This window comes from Nyctibius grandis, chromosome 5 (genome assembly GCF_013368605.1).
Source record: "Nyctibius grandis isolate bNycGra1 chromosome 5, bNycGra1.pri, whole genome shotgun sequence".
NCBI lineage: Eukaryota > Metazoa > Chordata > Aves > Nyctibiiformes > Nyctibiidae > Nyctibius > Nyctibius grandis.
Window position 1 is genome coordinate 4,583,008 of NC_090662.1, and position 13,523 is coordinate 4,596,530.

The 13,523-nt window shown below is 47.6% G+C and overlaps 1 protein-coding gene across 1 annotated transcript; it reads left to right on the forward strand.

Annotated features, from left to right (window-relative positions):
- The first annotated feature begins 4,165 nt into the window (after positions 1 to 4,165).
- Positions 4,166 to 7,214, forward strand: LOC137664453 (endonuclease domain-containing 1 protein-like). Its single transcript, XM_068402504.1, has 2 exons — positions 4,166 to 4,450; positions 6,669 to 7,214. The coding sequence occupies exons 1-2, from the start codon at positions 4,166 to 4,168 to the stop codon at positions 7,212 to 7,214; spliced, it is 831 nt and encodes a 276-aa protein (XP_068258605.1).
- Positions 7,215 to 13,523: the final 6,309 nt, after the last annotated feature.

The following is a 13,523-nucleotide window of genomic DNA, read 5'->3' on the forward strand; positions in this document are numbered from 1 at the left end:
CCAAGGTGTGGCCCCAGGATCTGTAGGATGGCATTAATATAAAGTGCCGTGGTCTAGTTGACATGGTGGTGTCAGGGCAATGGTTGGACTCGATGATCCCAGAGGTCTCTTCCGACCTGATTGATTCTGTGATTCTGTAATAAGTGCTGTTACAAAGCCTTTGCAATCAGGCAATGGAAAACGTGTAGCCTGACCATACTAATTATATTCTAAGAGGCTGCAGAAGAGCAGACTATGAACATCTGTGTGTACTCAGAGACAGGCTGGTTGGTCTAATGCCACCAGAGATGGTCTGCCGGGAACAGAAACACATGTAGGTGCTGTGGCAGCAGCGGCAGCACCCCATGGGGAATGGGGAAATGGAAAGGGAAATCACCAGACACAGTTGTCTGCTTCTGACACGTGATGCTGCAAGTCAGCAAACTTGGGAGGAATCCTGAGGAAACAGCAAATAGCGATTGTCACCCCATTTCTGGGCAGGCATGAACAAATCTCCCCTGAATAACAACAGAAATCCTCTCTTTTCAGTGATTTCCCTTTTTATAAAAATGAGCAGATTTATGACTGGGTATATATTGCAGTGAGACTCTTGAGGGATCAGACAACCGTTTCTCCAGGGAGAAGAATGAAGCAACGATTCAGCTGCTTGTTCTGAGGCTCTGCTTCAAGGTAAGCTCTTGCTCCTTTCTCACCATTGACTGCAATATTTGAAGTGTTTCCTTAGCTTCAGAATAAATACATCAGACAAAGGGTGGGCTGCAGTTGCTGAGCTCTAACATCCCCCCTCCAAGGAGAACATGAGAGTTTATTCATGCACTGTATTTTGCAGCTCTTTAACATTTTATATTAGGGAGGGCAAGGACAGAAGGAATGACTTGGGAAAGAAACTCAAGCATAGAAAGGTAAAGATCTGGAGAATACAAGAGAGACATTTAGAGGGAAAAGAGACTGGAAGAAGCTGGGAAGTTGTCACCACATAAGCTAATCCCTGGGCTTTGAGAGAAGAATAAAATCAGGTGAGGTCCAGGAAAAATTTCACTTCTGGTGATGCTCAGATCAAAAACTGGAAGAAGGAACACTATTCCTCAAGGAAGTGAACTATCCCATGATGAACTGGCACTCCTAGAAGCTGATCCCCCAGATCCTTTTATATCTGAAGCCTTCAGCAGCGCAGGCGACGTGTCACCCATCTGGAAAAGTCCCCAAAAACCTGGTGGGATGCTCTGAAGTAGTGGCAGTGTTCCTGCTGCTCACCTGCTGCCCCAGCCAAATGTTGAACCTGTCCAAGGGCGCTTCAGGGAAACCGTAAGTGTGGGAAGCCTTGGGAACAGATGCACAAGGAGATGCCTGATGGTGAACTGAGATGTCTAACTGTAGGAAAATAGATTCTCTCTTTTTTTCTTTTAATTATTCATCTTGATGGTTGGAATTTCTCCTCCCTTTCTTAGACATCTCGTTGAGGATGAATTATTGCCTAGGGTCCAGCAACGTCTTGGCTAGCTAAGAGCCAACACCAGGCATCAGATTGTGCCTGAATGCAGCACAGGAGTCTGACAAAGGTTGTACAAGATGCACTGAAGATGCTGCGTGCAGAGTCCCCTCCTGATCTGAGGGTGGCTAGTGCAGCCAGGCACCACTTCTACAGCTGATCTGGCAACATCACTTATCTTATTAATTGCTGCCTGCCGATTACAGCATGCACCAAGCAGGTGGGAGTTGGGTTTGCACCCTCCTCTCATGTTCAACTTCAGGAAAGGATAGATTCAAGGTCTTATTTTGGCCCACTGACAGAGTTTGGCTCACAGGTGTAGGGAAGACTTGATTCAAGGTTATCAGAAATGCCATAAAACTGCATAATTAAGATTCAATTGCCAAGTCACCTGGAAAATTCACATCAAACTGTTGAATGAGAGGGGGGAGCTTACTGAGTACCATAACTCTGCCCATGACCTTGCAAAAGACCTTTGGAAAAACACAGGTCCTGGCTCCACCCCTGGGCAACCTTCCTCTAAACCCAGTTTGAGAAATTCTAACAAAACAGAATTAAGTACAGCTCTGCCTTCCTGGAGACTGTATATAAACCACCCCAAGGTCACAGCCAGTTTCAGACTGTAGCAGAGTCATTTGAAAATCCTCTACCACTTTGGGGCTGCGAGCAGAGTCACGTGAATAAAAATATTTATGTGCCATTTTTTCACACGGTAAGTTGGTTTCTGTATATCTGAAATGAAGTTAGTTATATATATTTTAAGCTTGTGGAAGGGGTGGTGCAAAAGAAAGGCTTTTCAGTAACTTTTCTGCCTGAGCTGGGGCAGATACTTCTCATGCTCTGGATAGTACTGTAATAAGGCACTTCTTGTGGTTCACTTGTCTCAGTTTTCAGCTTACTGGTCACCACGTTCCTGATCCAGCACTAGTAAAGAGATAACGGACCAGACGTCTTGGATCAGAGCAGGGGTATCGCTAGCTCGATATCCTGGAGCCAATGGAAATTAATGCACGAGGGTCAGGGAAAAGAGTAAGAAAAGGGCAAATCATAGAATCATAGAATGGTTTGGGTTGGAAGGGACCTTAAAGATCATCTAGTTCCAACCCCCCTGCCATGGGCAGGGACACCTTCCACTAGACCAGGTTGCTCCAAGCCCCATCCAACCTGGCCTTGAACACTGCCAGGGAGGGGGCAGCCACAACTTCTCTGGGCAACCTGGGCCAGTGTCTCACCACCCTCACAGGAAAGAATTTCTTCCTAAGATCTAATCTAAATCTCCCCTCTTTCAGTTTAAAAACTGAAATGTGGAAGGTGACTTTACAAGCCTCTCCCAATCCTCACCTCAGACCCTTCCCCAGGTGGGTTTAGTGTTTTAGAGGCCATGGCAGCTTTCTTCCCCATGAATCCCTTTAGCTGCTTGTCCTGCTTGCCTTATTTCGAATGCTAATTATTTTAAAACCACTCAGTCAAAAGTCTAGCAATGAAAATGGAAATATTACTGCTATCCCAAAGCCTGCGGTGCAGCTGAAAGAAGATAAAGCACCCTGCATCGCTGCCAGCATCGCAGGGAACTTTTGAGCCGTTTTGCCTGAACAGAAAGATCTTGCTGACTGCTGAAAATCATGTCAACGTCTGAGTAAGACAAAACAGGACCTGTTTCAGTTCAAGAAATAGAAATTCCTGCACCAGCGCCTTTTACTGTACAAAGGCAGCCAGGGTGATGATGAGATAGAGGCATCCTCCCTCCTGCTTGCTGCTACCGTCTGCTTGAGCCCTTCTGTCTCTGTAAGTTCATTGTCTGGGGTTGGACAACCCAAAAATGGAAGCTGAGCAGCAGGATGCACATTTCCCAAAGTCAGCTGTCTGAGAGCCAGGACTTCAAGCTGGACCACTTTGGGTTAAACATCTGACCTAACTTTAGGGGAGATTAATCCTGCTACAAGCACAGAGGAGTTATGGAAGAGCTGCATGTCTGTGTGAACTTGGATGGGGCCAGAGATATGTAGGAAGCACAGCATCACTGTTATTTCCCTTCCAAATCCCCTGCGAGACTAAAGCCCAGCTCAGCATTGCAGGTGACTGGGGAAAGCATATGTCCAGCTGCAGGTCCTCTGCTGTGGGAAAGTCCTCAGAGCAGAAGGGAGCAAGATGGTACACTGAAACGGGCTGGAAGCCCCTGAGTTGCTTCGGGCTTTTTTCTCCAGTGCCAATGCAAAAAAAAACAAAAAACAACGAAAAAAAACCAGCCCCAAAGTGCTACCATTCAAGACTCTGCCTTCCTGCTGAGCTCTGGGCAACACAAGCAGGCTGGAAAAGGTGGCCTTGTCCTGACACCATGCTTCAGTTCCAAGAAGACTTTGCTGTGTGAGCTGATTAGACATGGGGTGGGTTTGGATCACTCCTCAGAGGGGCTGACTTCTCCCACTGCTGTCTCCTCTAGGCACCTAATACCTGTTTTAGATTTCACCCTTATTCCCCTGTTGATTTTTCCATATCCAGGAGGACAGAAGTTGTCCCCTCCTTGATCTCTCAAGATCCCCACCCCCTCAACTCTGCAGCCATATCCCACAAGCACAAAAAAGACTCCAGGCCATGATGAGCTTTCTCCATGTTGAGTGTCTCTCTGCATTTGCCCTCCAGGTGAGCAAGAGCCCTTCACTTGAAATCCTCCCCGCGATGCTGTTGCTGCTGCTGCTGCAGGTCTCGGCAAGCTGCCTCTGGCTGGGACGCAGCGAGGTGGTGACATCCTTTGAAAGTTCATGCCCTCAGTTTTTCTTCCGGGAAACTCCCCCGAATGAAGCCCTAGAGCCGGAGAGCCCAGCCTGGATCTGCCAGCGCTACAAGAACCAGTACTACTTTGCCACCCTGTATGACAGGAACCGGCGTATTCCCGTGTACTCCGCTTACCTCTACCAGCCTGGACCGGGCAAGAGACCTAAAACGTGGCTGGTCGAGCCCCAGGTGAGTGTCCTCTCTTACAACGCGTCACCCTGCAGTCATTAAAAGATGAACTGCAGCATTTAACCAAACACTTCTTTTCCCTCCCACCCCCACGCACATGCAAATGGACCCACTGGATAGGATTTATCTCATCTAACTTCAAACATCATCACCACACGATTCCTCTGATGTGTCTGAGACAGCAGCAGGAGGATGAGATGAGTCATATCCTAAAAGTGCCTGTTCTTCCACCTTGACCTTATAGGAACATTAAGTCAAATTACTTTACATTACTTTAGATTACAAAGTCAAATCACCCCCCTCCCTGTCCCATGCTGTGGTGGGGGACCAAATCATGGGGAAAAGACATCCAGCAGCAGCTAAATTTGAGGGACCAGCTGTGCTGAGCTCTGATCTCCACTTCACCCTGAGCTGTTTCACATCCCTGACATAGCTTATTTGCTCCCAGTTAAGTGTCAATTTGGCTTCGTAAGTGGCATGAGAAGTGTGGAGAAACTCAGAACTGGGTGAGATGACCAGTGAAAAAGTCCAGGTGCAGGCACTCAGCGATGAGAGGGTTGGATTAATGCGTGAAATTTATTGAGTGATATTTCAGGCAGTGAAAAGTGAGTAGGATCAGTATCAAGTCAAGTCAGAAGTGCATGATCTCCATCCACCTGCAGTTGCCTCTTACCACCCCTGCCTTAGGGTTGGTTCAGAAGGATCCACCAGACACACAGATCTCTGCAAACTACAGAGGCCTCCCAAACGTCCTTCTGACAAACTTCAGACCTTCGGTAAAAAAGACCAGGCAAAGTATGGAACAGAAGAAGAGGGAATTCAGGTCATTGCTAGGGACACACTAGCAGTAAGGAATTTAGGTGAAAATGAGCCACAGAAGAAAGCCATGTTCCATGTTCCAGAGAAAGGCTAAATATGTTTCCCTAAATATGAAAAGAAAGGTGTTATGAAAAAAAAAACATTTGCACTTGTTACTCATAGGAACTCAAGCAACTAATTTGCTGTTGCACCACTGCAGTCTTCACATTTACAGACGATAAAAGCTTCTCTCTTTTCCTCCTGGACCATGGACCCAGGCCATCTGCGAAATATGTGATTTTGCTGACTTTCTTCAGAGGTCTTTTTGCAGTATTTAGGTTCCCCAGGTCTCTTTGGGGATTATGAGCTGCTTTAAGAGGCAGATCATTTCTAACTTATTTCCAGTGGTGCTGCAGAATGCACACATCTGTGCTCCCTAGCACAGATCAGCTCGGAGATGTTATTAGCACTCCAGTAGCAGATCCCACTTGCATTTTTGCTTACTGAGCAAAAAGCTTCATCCTCACAATGAACTATAGCCCTCCCGGGGAAACCTCACCTCTAGGATCAGTTTCCCAACACATCTCCCTGTGTGTGGGGTTAGAGGAGGGAAACATGGGTGTTTCAGGAGTGCGATACACCTACAGCAACCACACATACTTCTTCTCAAGTGAGGGGCAAAGCAGAAGAAGAGCAGGAAGGTCTGAGTCCTCCTCATCTCCTCCTGGTAGTCCTGTGGGCTCCATGGCTCTTCTGCTCATCCTCTTCCCATCCTGTCCACCTTCAAGGACTCCCTAAGACACCCAACCTTCAAAAAGGATACCTGTGTGCTCGTTTTTCCTAAGCTTGTAAAACACTAGGGTGCTGACAGATTGGATTAAAAAAAGGCATGAAAACCTTTCATAGAGGTTGAGAGCGCTCTTGTGGAAATGGGGCTGAACAGAGCAAAGGCCAAGGCTGGTGATAGCGTGACTAGATGCAGGTGATGAAGGTTGGATGTGATTAATGGGGGTGGGAGGAACTGGGGAGAGCACTGTGTAGATGTAGGATGTGGAGAAGGGAGGAAAGGGAACCAGATGTGGCAGGGGAGATGTCTCACCAAAGTCACCTTTCAAACCTGGGAGTGGAAAATGCTCATTGTCTCATGCGTCCACCCACACTCCCACCGCAGGCTGCAGGTTGGATTTCAAAGGTCACAAGTCAAATCGAGAGCAGTCAAATTCTGAGCTTTATTTTTTTTTCAATCTGTTGTGTTCATCGGGGAGGGGCAGCTTTATGATTTCTCTTGATTCATGCATTTTCATACGCTGAGACAGCAAAAAATGGATACTCGGCACTCAGAGACTTCTGCTCTGGGGAAACCTGCTCTATTACTCCCATCCCCAATACTAACACCTTTTCCTCTTCTTTACCTGTCAAGCTGATGGGTCCAACTTATCCCAAAACATTGGAAAGAGAGTGGACCCTCTTAAATTATTTCAACGTCAGCTTAGAGCAACTCAGCAAGAGCCAGGCTATCCTCCAAGACTACAAGAACCTGACGGGTTTGAACCGCGGCCATTTGAACCCCAGCGGCCATCACCCCGACTCCAGCAGCAGGACGGCTACCTTCACCCTCACCAACATAGTGCCCCAGGACGAGAAACTCAATGGCGGTGCCTGGAACAACTACGAGCAGCAAACGATGATCAGGAGGACCCGGGGCTGTAACACCACCTACGTCGTCGTGGGTGCCGTGCCTGGGAACAACTATATTGCCAAGGGGAGGGTTAATAAACCCAGCTACATCTGGTCAAGTGCCTGCTGCGAGGTGGACACGAACCACAGGAAGTCTTGGGCGGCCATTGCTGAGAATGACAAGAACGAGGTCCAGCTCCTCACGCTGGGGGAGCTGGAGGATGTGTTGACCGAGCTCTACGGGAGGGACCAGGTTTCTCTGTTTGACAGCGACTGTCCCCGGGAATAAGCCCCACTTCACATCCCGGGTGTAAAAGGCTCGTGAGCCTTTGCCACTAGCAGCATCACCACATATCCTGTGCAGCATCTGTCTTGCTTCCTTCTCTAGCGGTCTTCCAGCTCTGCCTTTCAGAGCACCTTCTCCTCTGCAGAGCCTCCAGCTGGTTTGCTTTGCTGCCCACCCTTGGAGGGAGCCCTTGCCCTGGCCACTCTGGAGGGGCAGGTTGGGTAACAGCACATGGGCAAGGGACTCAGAGCTTGTCACTGAGACTGGAGGGGCTTCGCCTTTTTTTCCCTTTTTCTCCATGCCTATACACAGATCATAGTTCCTTCCTCTCCTCATTAGATAACACTGATAATGTGCTGCTGACTTGTCCCTCACCTCATCAGGAAGGGTGTGGGTCTAGGGTGGCTTAGGATGCCCAGAGAGGTTGTGGAGTCTCCATCCCTGGAAATACCCAAAACCCGACTGGACATAGCCCTGGACAACCTGCTCTAGCTGACCCTGCCTGAGCAGGGGTCTGGACTAGAGGACCTCGAGAGGTCCCTCCTAACCTCAGTGATTCGGTGATTCTGTGATTCATCCTGGGGCCAGGAAAGCAAAGAGCCCAAGGATTGCTGAGAGCCTGTTAGGATTATCCTACAAATACATTCTGACCAACACAGCCAATGACCACAGCAAATGATAAAGGGAGAGAGGAAGGTGGAAAGGGAGAAGACAACTAAGTGTAGGAGGATCATCCCAGCTCTCTTGAAGTCTATAGATAAGTAAAGCAAGGAGAAGGAAGGAAACAACCTACATTAATCACTAGGCTCCCTATCCCTGAACTTACATGAAGACCGTCCTTATGTAAAATTCCTGGCAGGTTTTTGTTTGCTTGCTTTTGGACCATGCACCTTGAGAGCAGGAGCTGAGGTGTCGGACAGCCAGGCTCAGGGATCAGATACACAGCAGGCTTTGATCAGTCAAAGTAAAATTTCTGTGATACACTGGTTGGATAATTTCATTCTCTGCTCTACTTCTGAACTTTTTCTGCAGATTTATGTATAACTGATTTTGTGAAATGTGTCCAATAGGTGTAAAAGATCAATGCATGCCATATAATATAGTTTCTGAGTAGTTTACAATATAAATTATTTGCTCCAGTGCTGGATCATAGGGTCACCTTGCATGTAAACCAGAACTTGCTTCCCACTGAAATTTCCACTACTAGTAATGCCCTAGTACCTACAGCACCCTTGCAGGAGGTAAGCTGTCCAAATCCAATCTGAAGATGCCATAACGCCTACAAAAGTGTCACCATCAGACTCCAGTTACTTTTTCTATGAGTGTGCATGAACAAAGTGGATCATGGTGCAAACAGCTCATACAAACTGTCTCACAGAGATACCAGCTTGAGCCTGAACTCAGCTCAGGAGCTGTTCGTCAGCCAACTGGGTCTCATCGCTCACCCAGGACAAACCTCTTTGGAGGCTGCACAGAAACACGGGGTGGGGTTCAGGTGCAGAGTCAGACACCAACATGCAGGTGTCTGCATGTGTGCTGGGTGTCTGAGATCTGATTGCAGCCAGCTGTGGCCCAGCTTTGTAAGTAGAGGCATCCTGGGCCACCTGAGCTGCCCTGATGCGTGCAAGACATCCCGTGGGATTGGCTGATCTGCTGTAGGATCCTTGGGGACACCCGCACCCATATGGGCCAGCAGCCAGAGGCCAGGCAAATTCCTCAAGGGCATCTCCAGTGGCTCTGAACACCTGAGCGCAGGCAAGAGATCCCACCACAGACCACTGGGCAGTGCCCGGTAGCACCATGGACTTCTGCTCCTGTTGTCCCCAGCTGCCATGGTGAGAGCAGCAACAGCGCTCGCTTGTGCCAGCTGTGTTGCTCAGTGAGGTAGGAGAATATTTTGCTTTTTAGGAGGACAAGGTAGGAACATCACTCACCCCCCCTTTGCTGGATAGCCCCTGCAGTCCCAGGTCCCCTGCCCCAACAGATTTTTGCTCCTCGGTTCAAAAGCTGACACAGACCACTAATGGGGTGAAACCATCAGTGCTCTTTCAGGTTGAGGGACCTCTCCAGACACCTCTGGGGTTGCTCACGGGGCTTCCTCTGACTCACTCAACCACCTCCTCATGCCCACTGGGGCTTGAAACTGCTCTCATCCTCACCACTGCCCATGCCATGCCCTGCCACCCCTGCTTTCCAGGTTCTGCTGGAATCCCCCCCTCCCCAATCACCCCCATGAGTCACCCCTCCAACGGCTCCCTGGGGTCTCCCCAGGACCTTTTACCCTGGCAGTACCCAGAAATGCTCTCCCCTCCACACCAAGTGTGTAAAATACATAGGAAGCCAAAGAAATAAATGAATCAGCTTGGAGGGTGCCTTCCAGCAGATATCAGAGGTGCCTCACACAGCACCCCCGGCTTGGAGCTGAGCAGAGGGCTGCCCCAGCCCCACCATCCCCAGTTCCAGGAGCATGCTCCCAGGCAGCTTTCGTCTGTGATTTACTCTAGTTTCTGCTGATCCTGGCTGTGAACGGGGAATAGGGACACATCCCTTTGGTGAGCCCAGAGCTGCTCCGTGCATCACGTGTGTGCCCCCGGTGGGGTGGGAAGCTCCTCTGTCTGCTGGGAAGATACAGCTGCACTGAGATGGGAAGGTAATTTCGCATTTTGTTCTGTGTCCGTCCATCTTTGGGGAGACTCTGGGCACCAGTGGGTCGCTGGGAGTTTAGACACAAAGGAAAAATGATTTTGCCCAGGAGCTGTGAGGGGATGCTGGGAGCTAAACCCCATTAGCCCTATTGCCCGTTGGGGTTGTCTGAATGGGCGTGCAGCTCGCAGAGAGCCCTACCACTGTCTAAGCTCTCTTCACTGCAAAGAGCTGGATCATGCAGTTTGCTTAGTCCTTTTCCAAAAACACCAATGGTTCAAACTCCTTGAACTGAACAATATGTTGTCACATTCTGTCCTAAAAAAAAAAAAAGAAGGAAACAAGAAAATCAAGAGAGTGGCATCATTTGGCCTCTGCTTGAGAAAACATCTGGGCAAAACTTTGATGCATGCAGATTTTGAGCAGCTGTAACATTTCACAAGAGTAAATACAATATGCTTATTTGTAAAGCTCTCCAGGAGCCTCTCTGGCTGCCACATGGGGAAGGCAGGCTGGGAGCACCTTACTGGGGCTTTGCCGTCTCCTGGGCAAAGGAGATGCCATCTCCATCTGCTGGGTTGGACACACTGAAGCTGTTTGATTTGCCTATCTCTTTCACGTAGGCAGCAAATGTACTGTGTGTGGTTCTGCACGAAAGATGTGCTGTTTGTGGCACTACCAAGCTGATCTCCTAGCTGGCTGTCCAGGGGGAGTGCACATCTCTTGATCTCATCCTGCAGGGACAGGCTTTTTCCTGGGAAATGAGGCTCAAAGCCATGAGGGTCCTTCCTGAGTCTCACAGAAGGTCCCACTGGGAATTTCCTGTCTTCAGTTAAATATGGATCTACAAAAAGGCAAAAAAAAAAATAATTTCCATTAACCTAACTGCTTTATCTTGCCAGGGGCTATTAGAAGAGAGGAATGTTCAGTTTATTGGAAAACAAACATATCTATTTGCACATGTTATGCATTGTTGTTGCAAGGTCACCAAATAAGCTGGAAAGCCTGGAGACTTGAAAAACAATTCTCCCTCCTGATTCTTCACCCAAACATATGAAATGTTATTGCTGGCCAGTTAAATGGAGGAATAATGAATCATGGATCTTTGCATCTCTACAGCATCTTCTGTCTGGTCTTTAGTGACTTTTCTTGATTTGAAGGGCTAAAATCATGTTTGGCAACTCCTAGAGCAAAACCCAGTGTGGGATAAAGAGAAGGGCCCAGAATATATGAACTAAAGGTTTGAGACAGCAGAAAAGTCTGTTGAGAGCTTATAAAAGGGGAATGGCACCATCAAAACAACGGGGTCATTGAACGTATTTGCGTAGAGGTAACAAATGAGTAGAAGGGGAAGAGGACAACTTCTGCCAGACCAGATATAAACTGGGCTTGGAGGAAAACTTCTGCGGGAAGGAAAATGGAGATCTCAGATCTGATGTGGAGGAATTAGTAAAATTTTAAACTGGGGAAAAGAGTTAACACTGAGTTAACACTGCACGTTCTGAGTTAGCACTGCATGTGCTGGAAGGCTTTATGCTGTGTCTTCAGGATTTTACACAGCTCTCAGGAAAATATACTGAGGATATACTCAGGATATACTTCTTTTTGACATGCCATAATGATATCAGTGAGATTAATATTTTCAGATCCAAGATGCCAGGTCTCCTACTAGGAACTAATGTTTTGCTTTCCAAGTATCACTTTGGCTTCTGTAAAGTACTTATAATGTAAATTTGCACTCTGTTTCTGACAAATCACACAACCGCATGTCTTTCACCAGTTATGTTACCTGAGTCTAATCTTTCTGAGTAACCTGCTCACATCTTCTTAGTTCAGTAAATGAAGACTCGTTTTAACAAACTGCTGCGTGCATGAATGGTAAACAGTCATTTACTCCTGGGGCTTTGAGATCTTACTCTGAACGTTCAGAGCACTGGACTGGGACTGAGACAAAGTCACCTCAGTGCCACCATTTCCAATCCATAAAAAAGAGATAGAATTATCTTAGTTTTACTGTGCACTGTGACTTAAGGCTAAAAAAGAGAGTTTAAAAACTTTCAGTTTTATTATTTCCCTCTTACATTGCCCTAAATCAGAACTTTACCGAGGATTGAGGGAGTTTGAGCAGCATGAAAACACTAAAAATTGGAGGAGAGAGAACCCTTTGGTTTTGAGCAGAGCGAGCTGGAAAACAGGGCTACTCATGCACAGGAAATTTTGTCACTTCAAAATGTGGTTTCAGTCTGAATCAGAACAAAACCCCAAGAGTTTCCAAATTCCCCTTGAAATGGAAATTCTGATAATTTGGGTCTGGAAACGCTGAAGCAGGGTGTTTCTGATACCCACCTCCCGCCCCAGACCTGCCGAGTGAAATCAACTTTCTCGTCAGCTTACAGCGGGTGCCGTCACCAGCTTCCCTGAGGCGGTGGGAGGTTTCCTGGGGACACCTACGGTGACATCTCCCCGGGAGCCCCTCCCAGCATCACTGGGCTCTGAGCATTAATCTGGGAGCCCTCGTCCATGCTGGACTTCTTCGGCGTTGCACTTCTTTGGTCCTGGCAGGACATCAGGTGGTTGAAAGGGCTGTGTTAGGAAGATGGAGGAAGGTGGAGGCTGTTGGCAGGGTTGAAGAACCAGTTTAATTTCTTGCAAAAGACCCAAACCATTTATGCAGCAGCACTTTGCCCTGCAGCCATGGACTGCACCCTCCTCCCACACGGACCTCCCCACGGTTGGGATGACACCTCTGGAGTCTCTTGACAGAAAGGGTCGTATTTGGTATGGATATGAATGTCACAGCTTTAAAAATGAAATCTAGTTAGGGGAATATCTTCCCTGAATTTCTTCTAGAGGAGAAAATAATTAGGGAATGAGAGACCTCGAAATGACTGGTGGAGCTGGTGCTTGCTGGAGTCCTGAAGTCTTTGCTCACATGCCTTTATACTCCCTAGGTGAGCACATATTTGCCCTGCCACGCTGTTATTCCTGTAGAAAAAGTCAAAACAAATCTAGAAAATGTGTAGGTAGCTGCAGTGTTAAGGCTGTCACTGAGAGGCAGATCTGTACTGTTTCACTGCCTCCTTGCACTCTCTCTCAGCTTTGCCTTATATCTACTCTCTAAATTGTCTAAGACATGGGCCATTTTTGGCCACTGAACAGCACCTGTGCACAAGCTCCCAACTTATTGCTGTTTTTTATTTGTCGTTGCAACCAAAAAACATGCTTAAATTTGAACTTAAGAAATTATTTTGCCTTAGGGTGGCAGGAAATGTTTTTATCATGTTTCTCCAGTGATGCATTTACAGAGGTGAGTGACAGATTCTGCAAGTCTTGATGGCTTCTGGGGCTGGGATTTGGCTCACTTATTGGGACATCTTATAGTAGGCGTTTACAGGTGGGGGTAGTTCTGCAGGCTGGGCACAAACTAATCATGCTGCTTGGCTTCCAGCTATCAGTGCAGAGGAGGACAGGCCTCCCACAGGTTCTTTGTTGTAGCTTCCAGCCCTATGTAGTTGTCTCTGACACCCCTGGGTGTCTCAGACCATGGCAGATAGATACCTATTTTTAGGCAATCAGATCAATCAGTAGGTGTTTCATAGAATCACAGAATCATAGAATTGTTTTGGTTGGAAAGGACCTTTAAGATCATCAAGTCCAACTGTTAACCCA